The sequence below is a fragment of the Chlamydotis macqueenii genome, chromosome Z (genome assembly GCF_036417535.1).
Source record: "Chlamydotis macqueenii isolate bChlMac1 chromosome Z, bChlMac1.mat, whole genome shotgun sequence".
Lineage (NCBI taxonomy): Eukaryota > Metazoa > Chordata > Aves > Otidiformes > Otididae > Chlamydotis > Chlamydotis macqueenii.
The window spans coordinates 53,221,669-53,248,033 of record NC_141593.1 but is presented as its reverse complement, the minus strand read 5'-3'; the positions used below and the strand labels follow the sequence as shown (position 1 = coordinate 53,248,033).

Genomic DNA, 26,365 nt, shown 5'->3' with positions numbered 1-26,365 from the left:
ATGCTTTCTCTGAGATCATCTCATTCTGCTTGTACGTCCCCTTTCCTAAAGAGGCTGAATTCTCTGGATAAGCTTTCTACAAGATCTTGGAACTCTCTCTGGGGGTGCCCAGCTGACTCCAGACTCTGTGTGGCAGAGCATCTTTGAAGTGAGACTCTGTTACTTCATGGTTCCTTTCCCTGGGACCGCTGCCAGGTGGGCTCCATCTGTCCTCCACAGGGATCCTCCGCTCTGGGATGGTTTGGCGCCTTCTGAAATCTAATTCCCTGGATACTGGTGTTAATATATCTATGTAAGTAATGTGTCATCACCTGTCTGCTGTTACATTGTTGGTAAGTTGCAAGTTTGTAGTAACCTGCAATAGTAAATACCTGCTTGGTTGTTGCTGTTAGCTGTTGCTGCTGCACTCTTGATGGTTGCTGTACACTTGGTTGCGGCTAGTACTGATTGCTGGTAGTAATTTGTAATAGCTTGACACAGATACAGGTTTTTGCTTTATTAATCACAGGTATGCTTGGTAGTGGTGACTTCAGTGGTAGCACACCTGCTAGGGGTGATTATTTTGCAGTAACTTGTAATAAAGTAGAGAAATTCAGAGGATGAAGCTTCCACATCCTCGTCTGTCACAGGATCCCGCGGACCTATGGCCGCCACCTCCGTACAGCCGCAAGCCAGGTCACGCTTTAGGCCGTGGCAGGGCTGGAGACCGGCCCTGCTGCCTCCTGGCAGACCCCGGGGGTCTGAGGTGAGGTCCTGGGCCGCGGGCGAGCGGAGCCACCGCGGTCTGGTAGAGCGCTCGGCGCCGGCCGTCACGGGCGGGCAAAGACTGCCCGGAACAACGGCGACGGCGAGTTGCGCTCGGCCGGGCAGCATTGGCGCGGGCACCCGGCACCGGGGCGGCCGGGGGAGGGCGCGGGCCATGTCAGACCGTCACTTCCGGCTCCACCGCTTCCCTGCTCTACCGGGCCGGAAAAGGACGGCGGTCGCCATGGCGAGCCGCGGGCAGGTGAGCGTGGCGCGCATGCGCGGCGGCGGGCTCGAGGCGCGACGCGATGCGACGCGACGGGAAGAGGGCGGCGCAGGCCGCAGGTGCCCATCGAGGCCGGGAGCTTCGCCTCTCTCGGCGAGGCCTCGTCGTAGCTGCGTCTCCTGGGGCTGGCGGGGGAGGCATCGGAGTCTCCGGTACTCGGGGCTCGCCCCGAGTGAATCGCTGCCGCCTCTCTCCCGCTTTCGCCGCCTTACAGCGGCCGCGGAGCCGAGCCTGCCCTTTCCCGTTTGGCCTGCGCCCTGCGTGAAACCGGGAATCTGTCGTGCCCGGGAGTGCCACAGGCGCCAGGGGAAGGCCGCCGCCGGCCAGTAATTGCCGCCCTGCCCCAGCCGCCTTCCTGTGCTGCCTGGTGCCCAGCGTGTTGCCAGTTGGTGGTGGCGCATGGCGCACCAAAGAAATGTTTTGTCTCGCCCCCCCCCCCCCCCGCCAGCTCTGCGACCTTGGGGCATCAGTAGTAACTACACACAAATTATATACTTAGGGGAGTTTTACCTCTGGAGGGTAGGAACTTTTTTTTTCCCCCAGCAGTTCCTAGCGTTTATAGCATGAACAAGCAGAGGCTTTCAGGTCAACAAGAACACAAAAGCAGGTAATAGCAAGTTCTATGTTTCACTAGGTGACTGTAGAGCTCAAAGGAGTCTCTACATTACTATATCTTGCCTCAGAGTAATCTAGTGTAACTACTGTGTCGTTGATGTAATGACGGGCTTTGCAGGAGGGGTTTGCAGATAATAGATAAATAGCAGAGGAAAAGGCCTCAAAATTGCTCATCAAAGAGTTCAGAATAAGCATAAAACAGTTCTTAGTATTTCACCATACAAGTCTTGCACTTAAAACCACTTATAATATTAATGTGGCCGAAAATGGCAAAAATATTACGGACTAGAAATATTTCAGGATGTCCTGTCCAAAAAATTTAGACAAATCTCTTAAAGTACATCTACTGAACGAGATATTTATTTCTTGTCTATTAATTCTGTTTACTTTCCACAGATTCAGCCGTGTAGGGAATGCTGCAATTAAAAGGCAACATGGTTCTGTTCAGTTGCTAATTATGAAGGACACAGAAGCTAAAAAGGAGTTAGCAGAGTCTCTGTTCAGAATGATTTAACTGGTTGCCAAGCTGCATACTAACTCTTGTAAAAGTTTTTTATTTAAAAAAACTGATACTGTTAAGCAATTGAGAATGCACTAGTTTGTCTTCTTTCCAGAAAGATCTGTAGTGCAGCGGCATATGCTCAACAGGGTACTAAATCATTACTTACAGCAGAAATTATGACATGGTCTAATCCACGTGGTGAAGCAAGATTTGAATTTGTTTGTGTTTGTAAGTTGTGATAGTATTATGTTAAAGCAGTGCTGAACTGTAAGGTTGCCTGTTCTTACTGTTTTGTCTTTTTCCTCTTCCTAACAACTGTCTTTTTGTGTGTGTACACTTCTGGATGAATTATCTCAAGGTGCAGGCAAGTGACCAGCTGAGCAGAGGGTGAGAACTTGGCTTGCAAATCTAAAAATGTGTTGACATCTGTTGGAAGTAATGGCTTTCAGAGAAGCTTACTGTTTCTCTCTCTGTCATTGGCAGATTTAAAGCACAGGCAACACTTCTTTCAGGGCCCTGCGAAGATATTCTTATTGGCTCTTTACTTTTAGGGAACAGTCTTGTTTGCATCTCCCAATTCACAGATACAGAGCATGCTGATAAAGAAGATGAGCAATTCTCAGTTACAGCTCTGTGTTTCTGCGTCTTTCCAAGAAATTCTTGGAATATTAATTATAAGAAAACAATTTAAGATTATAGTGAAGGACCTGGAATTGTGCCTTCTAGAGGTGCCAAAACATGCTAGGAAGTACTAGAAATAACTTCAAAAGGTGTCTTATTATCAACAGTTTGGGGTGTTTTTGGTGCTTGAAGAGATTGGCAAGAATCTCTGACAAAACACCAAAGAAGTATGATAAGGACTTGGGAACTCCTGTAATTCATTGCAGTCTGTATGAATAAACAGCCAAAGCCACATGACTGTGAGCTGTCATTCTCAGGGGTTTTGCTTTACCTGCGTACTGAGGTGTGTCATCTCTACGTTGTAAATCCTAACTTTTTGAGTGTTTGTTTTTACTAAGTTTTTATTTGCTGATCTAGCAGTTATATTTAGGGAAAGACCCTACTTTGTGTTGGTTTTTCCATGTCTCCCGTAGAAGATTACGCCCAGGTAATATTATACAGAGGCATGAAAAGTAATTGTTGAAGTGATTGATACACAGTTTTAAATCCTTTTGAAAATCACTTTTCTCACATTGGCTTCTAAGTGTGAGAATACTTTAGCCATTTGTATTTCTATCTTTTTCTTTCATAACAGAAGAATATCCAGTGATGTACCCTTGATAGTCCCTTCGAGTGACTTGACTTTTAGAGTTACTCGAATTCTGCTGGATTTATTTGATATTGGCACAATAAATATTTTGCATCAATGTATTTTCAGGATTGTATCCCTGTCATGCCGAATGATTATGAAGGAGTGGAGTGCTAGTACTGTCTAGCATCTTAGATTAATTTGAAACATCTAGAACTGTAGAATTTTGATTTCCTCACATCTGCTTTGACTGCAAGTTATTCTACCAGGAATTGAGGTAAAGTATCTAAGATACTGATTCCATACCAAATTCTGTAGGAAATTGAAAGAATGTGAAAAATCAACCAGAACACTCTTAATTGCAACATGTTCGTTTTAACTAAGAATCATGACAGCAAACAAGCTAATTCTATTGATGTTGTATTGACAGGTTTTGAAGCTTTTTAAATTGTTACACAGAACCCGGCAACAAGTTTTTAAAAATGATACCAGAGCCCTTGAAGGTAAGATACTTTTTTTGTGCGGTGGATGCTTGCCTACCTTTCTGTGGAACATCTCCAAGTACACAGGAAGAGAATTCTTAACATAATCTTCCTTTAAATTGTTCCTTTCCAGATTTTATAATTGTGAAATAATAATTGTGAAAACTTGTGTGTCCGTAACCAGATTCTTTATGTATGGTTGCTCCTCAGGGGATAAATACTTCTTTTTTAGTAAACCAACTTTTAGTCATGGCTTCTGTATGTTAGTTATTTTTAAAGCTCAGAATGGTAGATAGGCAATCATATTTTACTCCTATACCAGTCAACTTAAAATACGACATCACCTGAATTCCATGGAAATCTTATATTAAAATAATTTGGGCAGAGGGCATGAGGAGGGTGCTATAAGGGACTTAGGATTATGAGCTTTGAGGCAGTGACAAAGACAAAATAAATTTTTTTTTTGTTCACACTTTAGTTTTTTTGTTTATTTAGCTGCAAGACAAAAGATAAATGAAGAATTCAAAAATAACCAAGACGAGACATCTGAAGAGAAGATAAATGAGGTACTTGTTTTCATTGTTTTTCTCCACTTTGCATAAGAATACTTATATAGGAGCTTTTTACCTAAAGGATCTTTAAACCATATTGAGACATTGTGAGAGCCAGATGAGTTTGAAGAGGCTTATGTGGATCTTTGTTTATAAATATATTCGTACCTCCATTGATGCGAATAGTATGTTATAGAATTTTGCACATACAAAAATACATAAGGAGAAAGTGTCTTTTGGAAGTTCAATATGCTTATTTTGAAGCTTATAATGAAGTTATGGAAGTATCTTTTCTGTATTGGTACTTTCATGTTTTAGTTTTGTATACTTTGCTCCTAATATCTGTCTGAGCTGTGGTCACTTGGGTTTACCTGGTCTTTGTTATATATACAAGCACAGAAAGATACAGAGAAATTAAATAATCTGGTCAGTTACTGGCAACGATGAGAAGTTATTTTGATTTCTTATCACAAATGAGGCAGCATATTTTGTAGGAGGCAAAAAACAGCCAAATGATCATGACTATTGTAATATAGAGGTATTAATTATACTACTGAGTCTTTTGCTACTTCTTCTTCCATCATGGTGCATTAAAAGGAGTAGTTAACGTTCTGTTAACTCACTGTGTAAGTTACCTTTGCTCAGTTGTTATCTTAACACTTTTTACAGAGTCATTTTCTAAAACTTACTGGGGCCTGAAATTAAACTTCTGTGTTTTAGATACTATTAAGTATCCCTGCAAAGTGAATAAGTTAGTCCTTCTCATTCAGCCTTTCTACGGACTATATTTACATTGTCATTGGTCACTGCTTGGGAGAAAGTGCCTTCATCTGTCCTTTGCAGAAGTAAATCTAAACCTTTGCATCATGCCAGCTACTGGACAGTAACATTAATAGTTCTGAGTATTTAGTTAGGACTGTCTAGCATTTCTGCTTGTTTCCAGGACACTATAGTGATACTTATGTGCTTGCGTTCCCATGTCTGATCTGTTTAACTGTGTGTTCTTTTTGTTATAGACATACAGGAAAAATACTTGCTGTAGTTTTTGAATCTGTATGTGTTAGGAATGGCAACCTACAAAATACACAAATGTAACGTTTTAATATGAGTTAATTGATATCTTGATTAAGTGTGTCAATGGAATAAATTCTAAACTTTCGTCACAACTACAAGATCCTAGAACATCGTAGAAGCTGTTATGTTTATTATATGTACACACATATACATACACACACACTGAATAGACTCAGATGTGGAAGAACTGAATCGAATGTTATACAGGACTTGGGAGACTTCGGGCATTGCTTGCATAAACATGGGGCTGTTAATGTTCTGCTTTGGACAGCAGCTAAAAAAATTAATATTGACCAACCAAATGTGCATTACTTTGCCAGAATAGAAAGCTGCAATGTCTTCTAATATGACATTGAATACATATTATGTAGTGACCTAAGGAGGCAGGAGTAACTATTGGTAGTATTAGAATGTGAGATGTGGCAGCTGAATCTACTGCTGCGTTTTAGTTCAGATTACGAGTGCGCTTCTGAAGTTAGGTTGGTTATCTCCACTTCCTGGCATTTGGCTTGTTTTGTGAAGTGTTCTTGGAGCAAATGGCAGAATTCCTTTAAGATTAATCCAAAGTGGAAAGTGTGCTTCAGGAGCATGCAGCCTAACTGCTAATGGGCATTCAGTAGGGGGAACCGGAGGATACCTAGTCCAAACCCTTAAAAGGGGAAGTGGGGAGGAGAAGAAATGTGGTGTAGATGTCAAGTCTCGAGCTCGAACTCTACGTAAAGATCCACTTCTGTTGGTACACACTACTTCCTAGTGTAAGCACATCTCCCAAAGTATCTCACTTAGGCAATTTCATTTATTTCTGACACAGGTATGATGCAGGTATTAGCCTTCTCTTAATCACTCAGCAAAACTAGCAAGAGTGCTTCTGCTTATCCTCTTATTGAGGGAAGGAATTCTAGGCCTTTTTCCAGATATTGATGCCTGTGCTAATCTTTAGGTAGTGCTTTGTTCTTGTACTGCTTTTCTGTGAAACCTCAATATTCCTAATTCTTGTCATGTTTTGCCCTTATTTTTGTCTCCTTACTTCAAGAGCGTGAATGTTAAAAGAACCAGATTGCACTTTCACTAGGGGTAGTCAAATGTTATTGAGGCATTCACCAGTGTATTTCATCTTTGGAAACTAGTTACTTGTTTTAGTAGTTGCATTCTACCTTATTTATATATAGATTTTATACTTCTGTTTGTTACTGAGCAGAAGTTTCCTTCCTCTCGTACTGTATGTCAATGTAGGTTGTATATGAACCTGTAAATTATTACAGGATCCCCAAAGTAAGAGCTGTATGTAGATAGTGCATAATTAACTGACTGGCTTTATTATTTGAATAGCTGTCTAGTATGGAAAATACCTTCAGGAACAATTATGTATAATTTAAATTACTCTGTTGTTTGTTCTTTTTACTAGCTTCTGAAAATAGCTTCAGATGTTGAAGTAATTCTCAGAACTTCTGTTATTCAGGCACTTCACACAGATTCCGACAAAATATGTGAGTAAAGCTGCATGCTAAAAAGATGTTTTAAGATGTTGTAGTTCAGTAAATAAATATAAAACTTGAAAACTAAATAAAGGTATAGAGAGGGCGAAAGTCTATCATTCATTTCTCTGCCCAAACCCTTAATTTAAGCCTGTTGGCTGATGGCACCACCTAGGACAAGTGGAAATTTAAAAGATAATAAAGTTTCTACAGAAATGTTTTGAAATACAGAGGCTGATAGAAAAGGGACAGTAACTGCATTTAATGCTATCATTGAGAGAAAGAACTTATAATTTGGTACCTTAACTATTAGGAGTGACACCAATTAGATAGCAAGTCAGTATGCGTGTACCAGCTAGTCAGTCAGTGTATATCTAAATGTCCTAGCCACAGTATCTGTAGGGGCTTGCTTTACTAAATAAGTAGAAGCTGCCTGAGAAGAATTAGCTAATATAGTATGTACACTGACCATATAATAGCTTCTCCTTTGAGGATCGAGTGTTCTTTTCCAAAACCTTCTTCTGATAATTTAAGTTTCAGATTATACCTTGGAAGTTTTATGACATAGTGATGGCCTTAATGCAGAACCTATACAATTCTTAAATTTTGGTTCCTGGTTTAGAAGTTCTTTTGTCTTACAAACACAGGAGAAGTAGTATGTTCAGCATACAGCTTTGTGGTAGAGGACAGGAGAATATACACTGTTTCCTTTCACTTCTTTTTAGTGGTATCTGTAAAGCTTTGTAACTATTTTCAGTTTTAGATTTGGTAAAGCATTTAACTTTTTAACAGCCATCATGATTGAGGCCAAAGATACATCTAGGCTAGTGTCTTCCACAGTGATCCTAGGTAGATGACAGCAGAAGAGTAGGAACAGAGCAAGTGAACTTTCAGATTGTCCAGCTGTTTACTTCTGGCAGCGCTTCCTGAGCCAGTGATGGTTTCTGTTTTGGTTATCCTTGTGAGTTTCTCTGTCCTGGACTTTTTCCTGTCAACCTGTGCAAATTTCATGCATCCATGAAGTTTTGACATAAAATTTACTCTGTTTTTTATGAAGGATCACTTGCTGTAGTTTTTAATCTGGTCCTCCTCTTCAATTACTATCCATTTTCACCAAGCTGTTCCTGAGTTTTTAAGCCTCTTGTTGCCTCTCTCTTATTTCCCCCCACTATGAAAGGGGAAGAGGGAAATAAAAGGAGGGGGGAAATATGAAAGCTTCTCTGTGAAACAGCAGGTGAATGCCTGTGATCATTCTGTTGCTACTCTCTGCACCCTTTTCAGTTCTGTACCTCTCAAGATAAGAGCTTGCACTTGTACACGTGTATGATGAAAATATCAAGTGGATCTTCTCATGTTACTTTTTGGCACCTAGGAGCCAGTTCCTGGTGGAAAGTTCATTGTAAGAATTGCCTGTATATGAGTCTGCTTAGGTAGCACATTGAATGGGTATTCAATTCCAGTACAGCTTTGATGAAGGAATTTTTAGCAGAACAAAATCAACTTTTTTGATCCTTAATCTTTATGCTCTGTGGTGACTTTTATAATGCCAGTAGAATTACAGTTAGCTTTCTCGTTGCTTTTATAGTGTCATCTTGTATTGAATGAGAGGCTTGGGACAGATTTATTAACAAAAAAGAAAAAGTGGTAGTGCAGCTCTAAGATGGCTGCTTGAATTGCTGTTTCTTGGCAAGTAAAAATAAGCAACCTCAGTTGAAAAGTTTACTTTTTATAGTGCTTTGTCTTAGGTGCTATGTATTTGTTTTAGAAACTTCGTAGGTGAAAGTTCACTTTGCTGTAACAGAAAGTATATTGGCCTATTTGAAAATAAAAAAGAAAATGTTGTGAAATACTTAATTTTGGGCTGTGTTTAAATTAGTATTATGTCTTTGCTTCTTCCCAAACCATCATCCCACTGCCCAAAAAAAGACTGAAGTGATCAGTTGCTATGTTGTATGAAAGAAGCAGAGAAAAAAGAAACTAGGTAAAACGTTTCAGAAACCTATTGCTGCAACTGGTTTCCTTAAGTGAGTTACTGATTTTCTCTGATACTTCTGTTTCATGTACCTATTCTAAGTGTGTAGATCAACATAATAAAGATACTCACAAGTATTTTATCTACAAGAAATGCAGTTAAAATTTTACTTAAAGTTCTTGGGAACTTATTAAATGTATCAGTATCAGTACGCAGATGCAAAAGGAACATTGAGGAAATCAGTTTTCGTTCTTATAAGATATGGAGTATCAGTGCACTTTGGACAGAATGTTACTCATTACGCACAGATGTACACAAACGCACACAGTTTTACAGGTTTACTGTACTTTTTGCAGCTATCAGACCTAGTCAAAGTACAATATTGTGATTTCAGGTGTTTGTGCTTTAGTTTTTGCTGCTGGAGCAAATCCAACATGACACAGCTCTTTCCCTTCCTGAAGAAAGGACAGGCTGGTTTCTGAAGAGCTAGATGGCAAGAACTTAGAGTCAGGAGGAGGTTAAAAGGGTGTGTAATTAGACAAATCCTAACATACTGTAGTACTGTGACAATATAGTGGCCATAATTTTAATTTGATGCTTTGTTTTCCTGTTGGCCTTTAAAACAGGTGTGACAAGATCAATATTACAGATCAGATTCCAGGACATTGGGGAGAGGCCTAAGACAAATTTAATATTCATTTTGGAACTGTTGAAGTGGATATAATCTGACGCAGGCATGATAAAATTGCCATTCTCTCTCACTTCAACACTTTGCCATTTTTTATGCATTCTTAGTGCTATTAAAATATTTTCAGTGTTTTTAAAAGCAAAAAGGGGAAGGCAATGTCTTGGGTAGATACCATGATGCTGCTTGTAGACTTACCAGAAGTTCAGAATCTCATTTTAGTAACTTGATTTTTTTGTAGTAAACTGATTTTTTTTTGTTTGTAAATGTAAAACTAACTTCAGAATTTTAAGTAGTATTTTCCATAAGATTGTATTCTTAAAGGTTTTTTTTTCCTGTTGCAGTGCTCATACCCAGGAAGGATCTGCTACAGGACAACACTCCTTACTTTGATAAACCAACAAAAAAGCGTTAATCCTGAGGAAAATATGCCCCTCTCCTCAGAAGGTTAATATCCTGTAGTGAGATCTCTGAAAACCAATAGTAGATACCTGTTATAAAGCTAAATTTTAAAAACGGTTAACTGTTGTTACCAGAAAAACAGAGACTGAAAACAAGTCACCAGTTCTATTGTGTGCTGTGATACCATCATGCACCACTTCTCTGGAAGTTTATTAATACTTCCATAGAAACTCAAGATGCACAGTTCTCTTAAAAATACACTGCAGAGTTTGTTACTTCAGCCAGGGTTGGTTTTGATTATGACATTGTCAGACAGAGATTGTTTCCTAGGAATCCAGAGTTTTTCAAAATGAAATACAGATTAAATGCAGTTCTTAATCCTGCTAATATTTGTTTTTAAGTTTATTGTCAATCACAGGCTGCTTTGAAGTAATGAAAAAACACCTTGTGGCACTTACCATTAAATTTATGCTTTGCACCGAAAGCATGATTTCTGCAGTTGTCATTAGTTGTACACACATATACTGTGATGTTTGAGAGAGTTCTTAAGGCTTATCTGAATAAATTACTCAGGTTTTACAGATTGGAGAGTGTGTGTGATGTTTTTCTTCTCCCTCATACCTTTGAACAAGCAGGAACGGCAGGGTTTGAGTTCTTAGATGACAGCGTAACAAGAGAACCCAGCCACAACCTAATCTAAGTATGTTGTTTTAGATCATATGGTTTATGAATTTAAGATTTTTGTTTTATCTTGTGGTTATAGAGTGACTTACTGAGGCATTTTCCAAATAAAAGAGGCTTGTTGCTTAGTTGGAAGTGGTCTGACTTGCCTAGAGTGAATATATGGTGAGTTTATTTACTAAACCTTTATCACTTCCATTTTTTTTAAAGGAGACTTACTTGCTTCTTCCAGAATTCATCAAAGTGATCTGTTCACGTCTATTGTAATTGGAACTAGATACAACTACAATGATCTATAGAATCTTCTCTGTGTGAAATCAGTAACAGGCCCCACATTAGGATTTAAGTACCTCACACAGGAGTGAGGTCACCCAGCAATACCTCTCAGCTCTATTTCAGGTCCCAGTGATCCTATTTGTTTCTAATAAGCCTCCAAAACGTCAATATTGCGTATCCATGTGGGTTCTGACATGGCATCACTTTCTGAAAACTACTCCCTGCATCCAGCCTTTATTCCTCACGCAGCATGTCAGTGCGGTAAGCACTCCTTTAAGACTGTTGCCTTTGGCTGCTGTGGGCGGCAGAGCAGCCAGCAGTGAATACCTTGTCGGTAACCCTCTTTCCGTTGCACTGATACTCTCTGTGTTGTAGCTAGAAGGCAGCAGGCAAATGATGGGAGACAGAAATGAGTGCATTTCTTGCTGTTCATTGTGGTCTAGTGGTTCCACTACAAGACAAAAGTGTTGGTCTGTAGGGCATCTGCTGTTCTAGGCCTCTTGCGTTTTCTTCCCTAAGGACAAGGGAACCTTGTGTCTGGTTTCTCATCGCTCTCTAGCCTGTCTATGTTGATTTTTTTTTTTTCCCCCATAATGAGCGTAATACGAGTATGCAGGGGAGAGAAAACAGAAGGTAATTGCAGCTGTAAAGAGAAAACAAAACAGAAAATTACCTCAAGCAAAGTGACTCATTTTTAAGCAGAATTAACTAAACAGGTCTGTCAGGAATGACAAATTGTACAACCATTAAGGTATACATCCCATGGCACACTGGAATTCAGGGGAATTAATCTCTCATACACCCATTTCTTCACACTGTGGGAGCAGTGTATCAGTGATTTTATCCTTTAGATTGATTTCATAGAACTGAGGCCTGGTAGATCTTCACGCTTGGTAGTGATGTGAAATAGTGTTGCTTATTACCATGCAAAATATGTACTAAAAGATTTAGTGATGCCAACAGTAGATGGCAGTCTTTTGTATGTTTGAGGAAACTGCGAGTGGAGAAACTGTTTTCTGTGACAGCATGTGACTTGCTTTGGTATTGTTCTGCTGTCATGTGTTTTAGGTTTTTATTTTTAACAAGAATTAACACACAAATAGTGTGGAAGTGTCAGCTTATAGGATCCGGCTTTGCATTTGGCAGGCATTTGTGTGCTTCATCTTATATCTTAAGATGAATCTTAACACTCATAATAAAAATACAGACTCAGTCACCTTAATAACATATACAACTGCTGAAAATAAAGGACATGATAAAAAAAAAAAAGTTGGTAGAGTTTAATGGCCTTCAGAACAGTTTTCCTTACACTCCTGTGCAGTATGTTTATGGTCTGTGCATTTACACTCCATATTCCTGTTGTGCTGGTGCATTCCTGGGCAGCAAAGACAAACTGAATTTTGCAGTGCTGAACAGTGAGGAACACCAAGTTGATAGGCAGAAGACCACTAATGTAAAAGACTAACCAGGCTATTTGTTGCCTTTGTTTCAATGTGATCTTCAGTCGGAGTCCAGGTTGTATTCAGACCAGGATAAACAGAAATCCAAATAAGGAATTAAGCCTAAAAGTATCTCAGAGTTGGCCACTGTCTGGGCGCACTAGGTGTTTGCTTTCTGCAAATTTAACTTTCCAGCCTTGAAAGACTCTCACAAACTTGCTTAATTAGCAGCTGGTAATTAAAAGCTTCTCTGTGCTAGATGGTGGTAGTGGCTGTTCCTCTTCCTGTTATTCCATGCTTACCTGTTGGTTCACGTTCCAGTACCTAGTCATCTTCCCAGCTTCTGTTTCCATTTTCATTTCACCCTGGTTGGGAATCTGTTCTTGATACTGCTAGCTTTGTTCTCATACACATCTTTATTTTCATTAATTAATATCGATAATAAGTAATGTTTAAAAGATAGTTGCATTCCCTCTGCAAAGTTTGAAGTGTTAGCTGAAACTGTTTGAAACATTACAGGATTCACTTAATGAGTAGGGAGGGGAAAAAGTTGATTCTTTGGAACAGAAACTGTACTTTAATAGGCTTACGATAACACCATTCAAATACATAAAACTTCTTCAGGTTTTCTAGAACTGCAGAATTTTAGAGCGTATGTACGCGCCTTTTGTCCAGAGTATACATCATCAGTGTTAAAAGATAAGCCTTAAAGCTATTAGTTCTTTAAACTATAGTTTAACTATGTCACAAAAATCTGTAGATCTCTTTTACAGGCAGGCAGTTTCATGTTGAAAAGGGCTCACTGCGTGTTCAGATCTACTGCAGTTCAGCTGCTGTAATCAAGGGGTCATCATGGTCTAACCGCTGGGTGTTGCTGTCTGGAGGTGCCTTCCTGACCGGTACAGACTGGCAGTGCTGCTCAGCAGCGCCTGGAATTTTAAAGGCGAGTTTCAGGGCTGGTACATTTGCTGTAGCGTGATGTTCATAAAACACAGGTGATAGATTTAATCTGTCAATTGATTTTGTTTGTGTGGGTAGGATTTGTGTTGAAGTCTTTGTGGTCTGCAGGTGAAACAAGGTGGCTCGTCTAATTTAGCAAGGCCAAATGAATCCCCTTCTCTGTTCCTGTGCACTTTGGTAAAGGAAGCATTCAGTTGCTATTTTTACAGGGAGTGCTGTTGTATACCACAAAGTGACTCCAGAGAGAGTTGATCTGCAAGTAGCATTAGAAGTTTAATCTGGAAAAGTGCCTTGTACCTTCCCCAAGGTGCTGAGTTCTCGCACAGTTTATCAGGTTATGTGAGATCAGCAAATCTGTGGCAACTTCAGTGACTAAATCTAGCTTTAGCATTTATTCTTTTTCTTAGAGGCCGTGCCAGCTGAAGGAGCTGAACTTGTCTGAATGCTGCATAGCATCATCAGTCCTGTTTGTATCATATTGAACCAGTAAATAAAGTAATTTAGCTTCAAGTACTGGCAGTTCTTTACACTTCCTTTACAAAAGGGAAAATAATATTGACAATTGAAAACTAAAAATAAAACCTGACCAGCTTACAGGAAGAGCTGAGTCCTAGTACTTCCCTGCTTAGCTAACTCTTTCCGAACTACTTGCAACAATTTAATCCTGAAGTCTGGAGTTCAGTGGGCTGTCAAATATTTGATCTTTAGCTTTATGGGAAATTAATTACTTAACACAAAGCACAAATTGCAACATGAATTCAATATGAAGGCTGATATTTTACAGCTACAAAGATTTGATGTTTTGATAACGCCAGTCGAAATCCAGTCATCTTTGAGGGTAAAATATATGCTGCTTGTATGGGGTAAATATGTGGTGGAGATACCCAGATCTCTCCAATTCTGTTGAAAGACTTCACTAGCGAAGCTTTTATGATATCTTTATTCAGTTTTTTAAAAGTTTTGCTTTCCTGTGACTTTTTTTTTCTGCCAGTGAGAATAAATCTAAGGAGAGGAAAAGAGTGGAAGGGCACATCTTTACACTTTGATAAATAGCAATAAATTTAAATAATTTGCTCTTTTTATAAGCAAGTGTTTCCATTTAGTTAGCACTTCAGTAATCCAGTTTGCGTCAGACAGAGGAGTAAAAGCATCTACTTTTCAAATTATGCTTTGCTTTTTCTCGCATTATGTCCTTGAGCTTTCCACCTCATCTTCCCGAAAGGTTGCGGCTTGAGCCCGGGGTAAGTCAGCATTAAATAAACAGCTGGTGAAACTACAGTCTGTAGAAGCTGGGACACAGGATAGCATTCTCTACATCAGGCCATAAAAATGGGAACAGTTCTACTGTTTCATCTGCTGCTATAGTAGTAGCAGCCCTGTTCTCTAAGGTCAGTGGCTATGTATGAGGGTTGATTCAGCTGCCCCTGGACTGCCCTTTCCAGCTGAAAGACGTCTCCGTAGATGAGCATGGGAATTTTGTCGTTCTGCTCTCTGTGCAGTTGAACTGTGGTAGTGAGAACAAGCAGGCAGTGATCTGTACAATACTCTGCACTTTTTCCAGGCAGTTTGTAAAGGAAAAAGTGAAAAGGTCAGTACAATGCTTCCTTCCCTTTCTAAGTGTGTATTAAAGATAAAAATCTTTCGTGCACTGCTGGCCACCTGCTGATGAGCCCCATTCATACATTTTCTGTTTGGGACGGCTCCTGTCCTCTGCTTCAGATTTCCTCCTGACACTTGCAGAGGTACAGCCTGAAGTCAGTTTCATGGAGGATTTTTGGAGACTCAGCATAAACTCTGCCCATGAAAAACAAGTGTTTTTAAGGAGAAGAAACAAACCCGTGCTTTTCACAGTTAGCTGTGTCTGCCTGTGTCACAACATGAAGAGTATGGCTTTCAGGCTGTGATTCCTTTGGATGTGATTTCAAAGGCTGCATATGTAGTAAACTTTCTGTAGCAGTTTGGCCAACATGTTACATTGGATCAGCAGGGAAGGGATCTCCTATATAACAACATAGTACTGAGAAAGGTCAAAGAAGGAATTCTTAGCTGGAAATGGTCCCTGAAGGAATTTCCCTTTAATGTTAAGAACATGCCAGATTTTTTTGGTCACTAGTATTTAATTATGCATATGGTTTCCTCAGCAAATTTCCTCTGAACATGCTTTGTGGAAGTACAAGCAGACAAGTCATCTCACAGGAGCCTGCGGTGTTGTCCAACAGTAGCTGAAGTGAGACTGGCTCCTTTCAAACTGATAAATGAAATGCGAAATGAATGACCGTATAAATGAGGATAAAAGTATTACAATGCATATAAGGAAGAGCAAATAGAATAAAGGAATATTAGGGACAACTTCTGCACCAGTGAAACAAACATGTCAAGGTACTAAATGGTTCTTTAAACAATTTTCTACTATAAATAAATGCCAGATTTTCATTGTTTAAGTCTAGTCTGCAGTGCAGACTGGAAGTGAAAGGAAGACCAATGATATGTGGGCTGAAGAGGAACAGAGGTTTAAAGAGAGAAACAATAAAGGCAAAGAATTTATTTAATTTGCACTTGATTATGCTCCCTTGCAGTCATAATTAGGACTGCAGCATGTGCAGAAAGTAACTTCTTTTAACAAAAAGATTTTGGGTCAATTATCTGTTTTGCAGCCATTTTTCTGTATGGTTTTGCCTAAGTTTTTGCTTTATTTCAATTGCATTTAGTGAGACTTAGATAAATAAATACTTAGCTGCAATGACTTGCGGAGACTTTTGTCTATATTTTTATTCCTTATGGAGAATGAAGGAAGTGAATTTCCCTTATAAAAGAACTGTAAAACTCTTAAATATTAGAATAAGGAGGATCATATAAGAACTTCAGATGTACCCATACCACTTTCTGGTAATACTGTAGACATCCACACATTATGTAGTAAGCTCACAACTTCTCACAAGTTTGTCAAAATATGGAATTAGGTAGATTATAAGCATGTTAGTTATGAGAAAATGAAACATGGCAACTTAATGTCAGACTAACATTACAAATACTTTTTTAAAATGAAAAGAAAAAAGGACTCTAGAAGTTGTGAGGTTAATTTCACAATGCTTCTAATATGTGTTTAGAGAAGAAGCCATGGAGAAAGGCCTCAGGCGGGCCAAACTGTTGCAGGTATGCTCCTCAGTACTGCTGTACTTTAGCTGTTGTGTGAAAAATAAAATTATGGGGATTTATGACTCCAACGACAAAAGACCTGGGACAGAGTTGTAAAAGGTGCACTACCTGCCTTGGTCAGATGGGAAACGCATGTTGGGATGCACCAGCTGCACCATGTGATGAATCATACTTCACAGCGTGCTGTTTGACGTGCTTCCCATTCCCCTAAAACAGATTTTTAGTTTGAAATTCTGCTTTAAGATGCATATTGGCATTTCTTTCACTTTTTTTTAAACCACAGTTCAGTTAATGTTTGAGGCTAGAAACTCTTGAAATGGAGAAAAATGGTGGCATGTGCATTCCATCATCATTTCAGGGCAGAAGACCCTAAATGTGCAAGAGAAAAGGAATGCAAAAAAAACCCTCAAAACCATGGAACAAAGTACACAACATTGTTTCTGTGATCAAGACATCCATTAAAGCTTGCTGCAGATTTCATCACCTTGTTCTTGTACAGTTCCATTTATTTAAAACTTAATTTTCTAGCAGAGTTGCCTAAATAACTTATTCAAATATACTGTAACTCAAACCACAGAAGTTAAGTCAGGTGATCTCACAGGCATTTCTCCTAAGTGCCATTTCCTTTACTCCATGTCAAAGAAAGAAAATAAATAGGGAAAGCTGAAATTGTAAGGAAACAAAAAAGCACAAAAGCACCTGAACTGAACTGCGTGTAACATCTGGCGCAGTTTTGAAACTAAAATCCCATTGAATCCTAGAAAAAGAACCTCTGTGGAAGTAATGGGACTCTGTAAATTTTAGCAAGAAGAAAAGAAATATTAATAATTTTGTTATTTTATGAATTATTTAGAGGACTGCTTCATATTTGGAAATCGCTAAGGGCTACTAAACAGAGGTGCAAAAAGCTACCATAATATATGTTAAAACAGATCAAGAAAGAATGTTTTATATCCATTCCAGTGTGAACTTAGGAATCAACTAAGATTAGCTAAACAGTAATCTCCCAGGAAGTATCCATATACGTAAGGAAATGAAATGGAATGATCTATGGTTCTGCCTGGTGTAAAACAGCACATTTTCACAATATGACAACGCTTCAAGTGTGTGCCCTCAGACAGTAAGGTAGGACTGGGATGGTTTGACAGCCTGTAACTGGGGCTAAGAGGAAGTGGGGAAAATGTTGGCTGGCTATCAAGAAAAGCATGAAGTGCAGCTTTCGCTCATGTCAATTAGACTCTGCTCAGTATCTTCTCTTAGCAAAGTACCGCCTCCAGGAAAGTGGAGACCCTTTTTGTTAGGATTTTTGAAGTCTCACCTCCCACCATACTAACTGCATATGCAGTAGACACATTAGAATGAGTAGGAATGAGGACTCAGCTGGGTGCTGGGAAAATAAGGAGTTGTACCAGCTATACTGTATGTATGTTGAAGTAGTTTAGAAGCAATGTGCTCAACCATGCTGAAGGCAGCAGAAGCTGAAAGGGAAGGAGATTGTTACACCTCCACCTTTGCTTACGAGAAAACTAGGAGACAAGGAGAAAGATAGCACCAAAAAAAGATGTGCTGCACTTGGTTTGGTGAGAGTATACCCCTCTGTAATACCCCTCTGTAGCTCATGGTCTCTACAGCAGGAACTCTTCCTGACAGGTAACTTAAGGTAAAAATTGTGTGAGCTGCTAGTCTTTCTTTGTCTTAATAGTCTATGCATGAACATTGCACATTTGACTTCTCCTACTCGAGTTCTTCAGGAACTCTGTGCAGAGCCAATTTCACAGATGTTGTCAAGTACTAACTACTCAAACTGTATTAGCATGGGTTATTTAATTCTTACCCAGCAGATGGATGCTGAATATTCCAGCCTTGAAAAAAATCAGCTAGAAATCATTTGCAGGGACTCTGCTGATATTTCCACCAAGTTAAATGTGATTCCACTTGAATCGGTGGAAGCCCTCTGCATGTTTTGAGATCACTTAACAGTTATTCCAGGTTGTGAGATGGTTTCTTGTAAGACTGAAGTTCTGGTTCTGCTCACCTTTGTAGTAGTGGCCCACAGCAAACTCTGACTTGAGTACAGTAATCAGAGCAGTCTTACCCTAGGTACCAAAAAAAATTTCTTTTTTCTCTATCTTTTCTTTCTGTTGGCCATCATTTGTCCTGGTCTTCTTCCCTTAAGACTTTTGCCATTCTCTTGCTGTCTGAAAACCAAAATACTAATTTTTCTCAATATACGAGGACCGATCTAATCACGTGCCAACTATCTCAGATGAATTTTTTTGAGAGATTGATTATTTTTTCTGCCCCTACTGAACTGCAAGAAGAGTTAGCAGCAGCGTGTTCTGTGCTAGATAGCTGTGTATGCAACATGTAAATCATTGTGGATATCCTGAGTCCATTGAAACCAGAAAGGCCAGCACTCCTTGTGCCTTATCTTTAAGCATCAATCTCACAACAAGGAAGTAGAAGGGCACTGTATGGAAATACAGGTTTAAAACCGCTGGGTGTGTAGCCTTCACCCACACCATTACTGCTGCAGCAATGAGAGAGAACTTGCAGTAAGGAGTGTCTTACCTCCTTAAAGCATGACTTTATATGAAAATTCCAGCTATGGCATAGAATTTGATCTGGTCGGCATTTGAGCAAATACATGCTCCTGCTTATATAAACAGCACAATTAAATGCAGTGCTTGAATGCTTGCAGAACTGGCAGCATGTTTTATAATAACAGTTTGCCAAGGAAATAAGGAGCCTGGGAGTAAATCTTTCCTGTTCTGTGCACAGAAGCAATCTCATTGAATTCACCTCTGCCTAAAGAAAGCAGGATGTGGCATAATCTTCAAAGCGTGCCAAGTTCTTGTTTGCACTGGGTGCCTTTGGGTAAGTAGTAGCCTAAAAGCAATACAGAAATCAATAGAAAGAATGTATAACCACACATTTATTTTCTGGAGCCATTGTAAATTTTTACCCTAGAGAATATCTGTGTAGATATTCACCATGGTGATTGACTTATTTTCAAATAAAGTGCCTTATATCTTGCATGTTCTATCTCTGCTGACAATCTGGCTGTTATCTAAGAAGTGTATCTAGTATAGTTAACTGTATATATATATGTAGGATGGTAACAGTCCAAAAAGATACAGTCACAGTACCAGCTCCAGAGAGCCAGCAAAGCCTTCTTCAGACCTTCTAACCTATGCTTGCACATGGCATTTTGGTATGGTGCAACAAAATTGTCAAAGAAACTCAACAAACATTCACATTACTGAATGCTTGCACAACTGTGCAGCTGTGAACATGCTGCTTCAAACAGCCAAGTCACACGCTGCATTAACTGTTTTAACTTCCTTGGTTTGTAATGCTCATCTTTATGCCTCAATATATGGTACATTAATGCTTTACCAGACGTTACCTGACTTCAGGAATAATTTGAACAATGCATTTTATCTTTTGAATAGTGCATTTGACATAGTAAAGTATTATAATTTTCCGTCCATCTGTGCACCTGCACATCCCCAGATAACCTTAGATTAACACAAACCCATCAAATACAAACATCAACACACAGGAGTTTTATGGCTTTTGTTTGTGCTCTAGGCTCTTTTATTGTCTGTGATAATGTGTTCTTGAAGGAAAGACAGGAAAACTAGAGATGGGAATGGAGAATTGATCCTTGGCATTCTAATTAAAAACCTGATTCCCTGTTTTGGAATTGCTTTCTCTGAGCTCCCTATGGCAGAGAATATTCTGGCCCATTTCCAGCAGACCTTAAGGAGCCCAGTCTCCTGTCCCATGGATGACACTGGGTGAAGATGGGTGCTGTGAGTGGGGCAGTCCCTGCGGCACTGTGCGGAGAGGTGCATGTCATGGGAGCAGGGAGGCCTAGGTGTGCTCACGCTTGGGCCACAGCTGCAATTAGGACTTTGTTGTGCAGGAATTGGCAGTGCTGCAGTTTCCACTGTCCTGAGCTCCATGCACAGTCACCCTCAGCCCCTACACTAGTCACAGTTTCAGTATCCCAAATATTGCTGCTGCCTTGATAGCCTCTCCCATAATCTGACAGGCAGGACAGGATCCTCCCAACATCATCTAGCGCCTTAGTCGTTAGAGCATGGTAGAGGCAAGGGGGCTGCAGGCTGGTCCCTAGCCCTGTTAGACAGAAGCATTAGCACTGAGCATCCCTCTGCACGGCAGTTCTCTGTGTCGCCACACGAGCAGAGGGACAGCAGTGCTGCGGAAGGCATGGCAGATGAATGACAGGGGGTCCGTGGGAGACAGACATTACCGCCAGATGAAGAGCCGGCTGAGGCAAAATTGCAGAGGATGTATGAAAAAGATCAAAATGTTTCAGTGGCTCCCTCCAGACCCTTAGAAATCCACAGTGGTTTTGCAATTCCCTTCAGCGGCGTAAGAGCTTCCTGCTTGGATTTTCTTTGTCAGTTAAGCCAGGTGAGTGCAGCAACCTGAGGATCGGTTAGGAAAAGAGGATTATATGATGATACTGACCACAGAAACTCCTCCTTGTTTCTTTTCTCCATTAGCCGAGGAACTTGGCATGATCCAACAGCCTCTGGGCCCATGCAGCCCCCTCTCATTGCACACTCCGTCAGCATCAGGTACTGCCCGTAGCTGGATTGTTTGCAATTCAAGAAGCCCAGATTTGTCCCTGCTGTTGCATTAGGTGTTGGCAAGTATTGTTCTTAAGTTGCAAATGCTGTATAACTATGCAGATGATTATGTTTGTATTTTAAAGCCAGCATACAGGTCGAGGACTAGGTTCTTCATTATTCCTTCCTTATGGGAACAGTACTCCAGGCTAGAAACTATCTTAAGGAAGGAGACATGGGTCTTTTTTTTTTTTTTCATTTTTAGGATTTTCGTGCTGGTTGAATGTATTGTAATTTGAATGCCAACACCAATAAATTAAGCAAAACAAAGTGTATGTTAGGCTTTACGCATGTCACGGTTGCAAAATTTTTTTCAATTAGGTACCTCAAAGGAGGATTTTTATCCTAGTCTCAGTTTCGTAGGCCAAGGGTTGAGGGTAGTTATTAAATGGACAAAGACATTGTAACAAGAAACTGTGTGTAAGGTCTTAAAAATAGCAGTCTGTTGAATTTCATTACTCAGTGACATTTGATTGCTTCTTAAAAATCTCCAAAAAGATTAATTTAGTGGTTCAGACCAAACTTTGCATAACCAAAAACTGCTGTATGAATTAATAGTTATAACAATTTTTTATCATTTTTAACAGTAGTAAAAGCAAATGCCAGAGGAAGGAGGTCTTAAAACGCAAAGAAGATATTATAAGGTAATGTAAAACATAATGCAACAAAGGGAGAAATGGAGCTGGGTACAACAAAAACTTGACCTAGCTGCTCAGCCTAATATCAGAAAGTTTTATTATAGGTCATGTATGTATATTTTGTTAACAGAGGCACACAAATGGAGATTGAGCTATGAAATAGAAGTGGGAATTAAGGTGAGATTTTCATGAAGAAAAAAACACAGAGACGATCAGAAAGAGACTGAGGGCGGCGGCAGGAAGAGAAAACCACGATGTGGGGTAGCAGTCCAGCAGCATGGAGAGTGAGATGCAGCAGAGGCTGAATTCCTGGAGGGGAGCTGGCTCACACTTGACTGGGAGGTCAGAACACCAGCCTTAAGCTAAAGGTAATAAAGAGGCTTGACAAGGTCAGCTTTATAGCCAAGGAGAACACTTTTAAGATCAGCTTTATAGATCAAATGACAGTGAGAAGCCAAAGGGAAAGAAATTTTAGTAATCATGGTAGCAGATTGTGGGAATGTATACTCACAGTTTGGTCACCAGAACAGCAGAGAGAGCAGATCTCAAAACGTTCTGTAGAAAACAATATTTTGTGTGTTGCTATTTCTTTGCATTCTACTGGTAGCAATGGGTAAGTGTTCAGGATAAAATCTCTCTGGCCATGCTAGGGCAGAAATACTGCACTGGTTGTGATAAAGGACTGTTTTGAATAGAAAACATGAATTACAGAATCATAGAATCATAGAATGGTTTGGGTTGGAAGAGTCCACCAGACCAGGTCACTCAGAACCTCATTGAGCCTGGCCTTGAACACTTCCAGGCATCCACAACTTCTCAGGGCAACCTGTCGCAGTGCCTCACCACCCTCACAGTAAACAATTTCTTCCTTATGTCTAATCCAAACCTACCCTCTTTCAGTTTAAAGCCATAATCCCTTGTCCTATCATTACATGCCCTTGTCAAAAGTTCGTCTCCAGATTTCTTTTAAGTTCCCTTTAGGTACTGGAAGGCAGCTATCAGGTCTCCCTGGAGCCTTCTCTTCTCCAGGCTGAACAGCCACAACTCTCTCAGCCTGGCTTCATAGGAGAGGTGCTCCAGCCCCCTGATCATCTTTGTGGCCTCCTGTGGACTTGTTCCAACAGGTCCACGTCCTTCTTATGTTGGAGGGTCCGGAGCTGGATGCAGTACTCCAGGTGGAGGCTCATAAGAGCAGACTAGAGGGGCAGAATCACCTCCCTCAACCTGCTGGCTATGCTCCTCTTGATGCAGCCCAGGATGCGGTTGGCTTTCTGGGCTGCAAGCATACATTGTCGGCTCACGTTGAGCTTCTTGTCCAGCAGCGCTCCCAAGTCCTTCTCCTCAGGGCTGCTCTCAATCCATTTCCTGCCCAGCCTGTATTTGTGCTTGGAATTGCCCTGATGCATGTTCAGGGCCTTGCACTTGGCCTTGTTGACCTTCATGAAGTTTGCACAAGCCCACCTCTCAAGCCTGTCAAGGTCCCTTGGGATAGTATTCCTTCCCTCCAGCATGTCAACTGCACCACACAGCTTGCTGGTGTTGGCAAACTTGCTGAAGGTGCACTCTATCCCACTGTCCTGTCACTGACAAAGACATTAAACAGGAAATGAATCTCTGATTGAGATCTGTTTCTTATCACTCTTGTTCTACTTTGAAGTTCTGTTCTTATATCCAAAGTATGTTCCCTGCAAGCACAAAATTGTTTTCATAGTAATGACTCCCCTCCCTTCCTCCCTTCTTGAAATTAGCTGTTGATTCTTTGGCATATACTGTCTGAAGAAAATGTCTGGAGCAGAGGCGGGAGAGTGGTGTCCACATCAGGGTCTGGAGGGTCCATCTGCGTGGCAGCATGGGGACACCAGGGAGTGTAATGAAAGCTGCCCACACTGCATGGTCCAGAATGAGGGAGAGGTCAGATGCCACCGAGCTGCCAGATGCCTGGCTAAGTGGGGGATCAATGTTGGCTGTGTATCCACAGTGCATTAATGGCCCATGCATTAGTGGCAGCTGAGGGTAAAAAATAGACTATCAGCAGAAACGACTAGAGCAGGTTATATCTCCCAAAGATAGAGGAAGCAGGATTGCGAGCCAGAGAGCCACCGTCAGGTTGTGCTGTCCGGGTGACACCATACCTGCATGCATTTCAGAATGACTACATCTCTCTTTTGTCTTCTACATTTAGCTGCAGGAACGGGACTGCTAGAAAACTTAGCAGTGACGGGTGTGCATTTGCATCCACAGCACACAAGCAGCAAGGCGAGGAGTGTGCACTTAATACAGCGGCTGTGCAGAATAACAAGTTTTCTCTGTTATTTGCCAGACTACCAAGCACTCCAGGACCTGCTCATGCATCCAGATGTTCTGCTCTGCACAGCTGATGTGGAGACGTATCAGCAGAGACAGTTCTCATATCTCATTTTGAAATGAATTTGCCCACAAAGAGGAGGCTGCATGAAATGATGTAATTTTTTTTCTGCTGGTTTGTTGAGAAGAAAACACCTGCCTTTTCTTCTTTACCTGGCCTTCTCCTGACATGACAGCAGATCTAAGACCTGGATGAAAGGTCTGGATGAAACGCAAAGGTCTGGGACTTGGGGTAATGTTGTGGAGGTCAAGTTCTTTTTCACAGTGTGTATCTGAGATGGATGTAACAATACTATTGGGGGATAAATGTCCTGCTCATACTTCTCTTTAGGCTTCAGTGCTTGACGTCATGTCCCTATTATTTTTGTCCATTTTTGTACAAAAAACTGTATCTTGTCTTGTTCCTGTTGTAATCCTCAGTTTTATTACCTTCCTCCCTTATATGAGGAGACTGGTACCTATGTATGTGATTTGCATGTGTGTATATGCACTCACAAACACATCTTATACATAAAAAGTCTTGGTAACAGCAGTGCTGTCATCTTGTCGTATTTTAAGCTTGGTAAGGTTACTTTCAAGGGTTTTTTTACAGTGAAGCAGTGGTATTTTTAGAGCTTTATATCTGGAATAGCAAATCTGGGAGCTGAAGAATACATCTGCGGGGACCCAATACTCTTCTAATTTTTTTGCTTATCACAGCAGGAATTTTGGTTAGAAATCACTCATTAAAGTTGATTCAGTGAGATATAGTGCAGTACTACAATTCTCTGGTGAATTACATCTATCCTCATTGTGCCACAAAATAAATATTTCACATGGAAAATACTTCCTAAGCAATAATGAGGCAGACATGCACTATCCAAAATAAAACTGGGGAGAATTTGCTGGTGCCCACAACAGGATAGCAATGATTATATGAAAAAATTCATGCTGGAAGTTTATAAACCGTTTTAATAGCTGTCAGTTGTGCTGTTTCATGCTGTACACTTCTACAACACAGACATAAAGAAAAAATAGAGCATGTTTGCATTTAGCTTGCCCTAAAAGAAGCTCTGAAAGTTACAGTTATGTTGTTAATAAAAAGCCTAGATTATGGTACATGATCTGCCTGTGCTTGCATATTCATATATAGGCAATTCTTGAATGTCTTGAGCTATCAGGTGAGACTTAGAGGAGCTGATCACAAATAATAGCTCGTGAAACTCTGACATTGTGTAGCTGCTCTTGTGAGTGTGGAGTGCAACTCAGGGTCTGACTGTGTCTCCGTGGCCTTCTTGCTCCGCAGCACAAGCTAGCCCTTACTTCAGCTCTGTAGGGCTAGTGCTCTCGCTGGGGCATAAGGACAAACCCAAAGGCTTCCTGCTGTTACACTTAGGTTTCTCATCGAAGTGTAATGGTTATGTCCAAAGCTGGCTTAACCAGATGCTGACACTATCAGGCTGTGTTTGACAAAAAATACATTCTGACAAACATAATGCTAATGGAAGATACACAAGGCAACACTGGAGACATAAAACCAGTGGTAGTGGACGAAGCATGTGTTCAAGACACTTTTTCAGCATAACACCATTTTTGGGCTAGGTTGCTCCAAGATGGAGTTGCCACTGAAAAGGATGGTTACGCCTTGCTCCCAGGTACGTGTTCTTGCTACATCTTTCCTAGCAAAACTAGGAATTGCTTGGCAAGTCAGGTGAGCTTGTTGATCTGGTTGAAAACTATGCCTTCAAGAAAGAAATATTGGCCTTCAGTAAGATCAGAGAGCTGACATGTCTCATGGCTTGAGCGATCACTAAAACCAGTGCAAACGCATGGCAAGCCTGAGCAGCTGGATGCTATGAGAGAAGCAAGACTGCTCCTTTTAACAGCAACATAGCCTAAGATCAGCTCAGGGTGACACTGAAACCACACCCTCACTTAGGATCCCCCTCAGGCCGCTCCTGTCTCTGGAAGGGATAACAGAGCTCTCTCGGCAAAAACAGCTCTTGACTTCTCTCAGGAGGAATCTCTCTTTTGGGATGCAGAAGTCTTAAGAAGCCACAGGTACTTTAATTCATGCCTTTGCATTCCTAAGTGAATTGGACGTGACTCTTATTAATTGAATCCTTTTTTTTTCTTTCAGCTACAGCTGGGGACATTTGCAGGCTGGCTTC

General features: G+C 40.6%; 1 protein-coding gene across 6 annotated transcripts; it reads left to right on the top strand.

Annotated features, from left to right (window-relative positions):
* LYRM7 (LYR motif containing 7) lies at nucleotides 1-24,744 on the top strand. Of its 6 annotated transcripts, XM_086771066.1 has the most exons (6): nucleotides 2,927-3,111; nucleotides 3,827-3,899; nucleotides 4,374-4,444; nucleotides 6,909-6,990; nucleotides 9,980-10,082; nucleotides 24,172-24,744. In XM_086771066.1, the coding sequence occupies exons 1-5, from the start codon at nucleotides 3,040-3,042 to the stop codon at nucleotides 10,048-10,050; spliced, it is 369 nt and encodes a 122-aa protein (XP_086627192.1). In that variant the 5' UTR covers nucleotides 2,927-3,039; the 3' UTR covers nucleotides 10,051-10,082; nucleotides 24,172-24,744. The 6 variants fall into 6 exon arrangements, with proteins under 6 accessions (XP_086627193.1, XP_086627194.1, XP_086627195.1 ...); XM_086771067.1 differs by lacking the exons at nucleotides 2,927-3,111; nucleotides 9,980-10,082 and adding an exon at nucleotides 1-332; XM_086771068.1 differs by lacking the exons at nucleotides 2,927-3,111; nucleotides 9,980-10,082 and adding an exon at nucleotides 936-1,006.
* The last annotated feature ends 1,621 nt before the right edge of the window (nucleotides 24,745-26,365 follow it).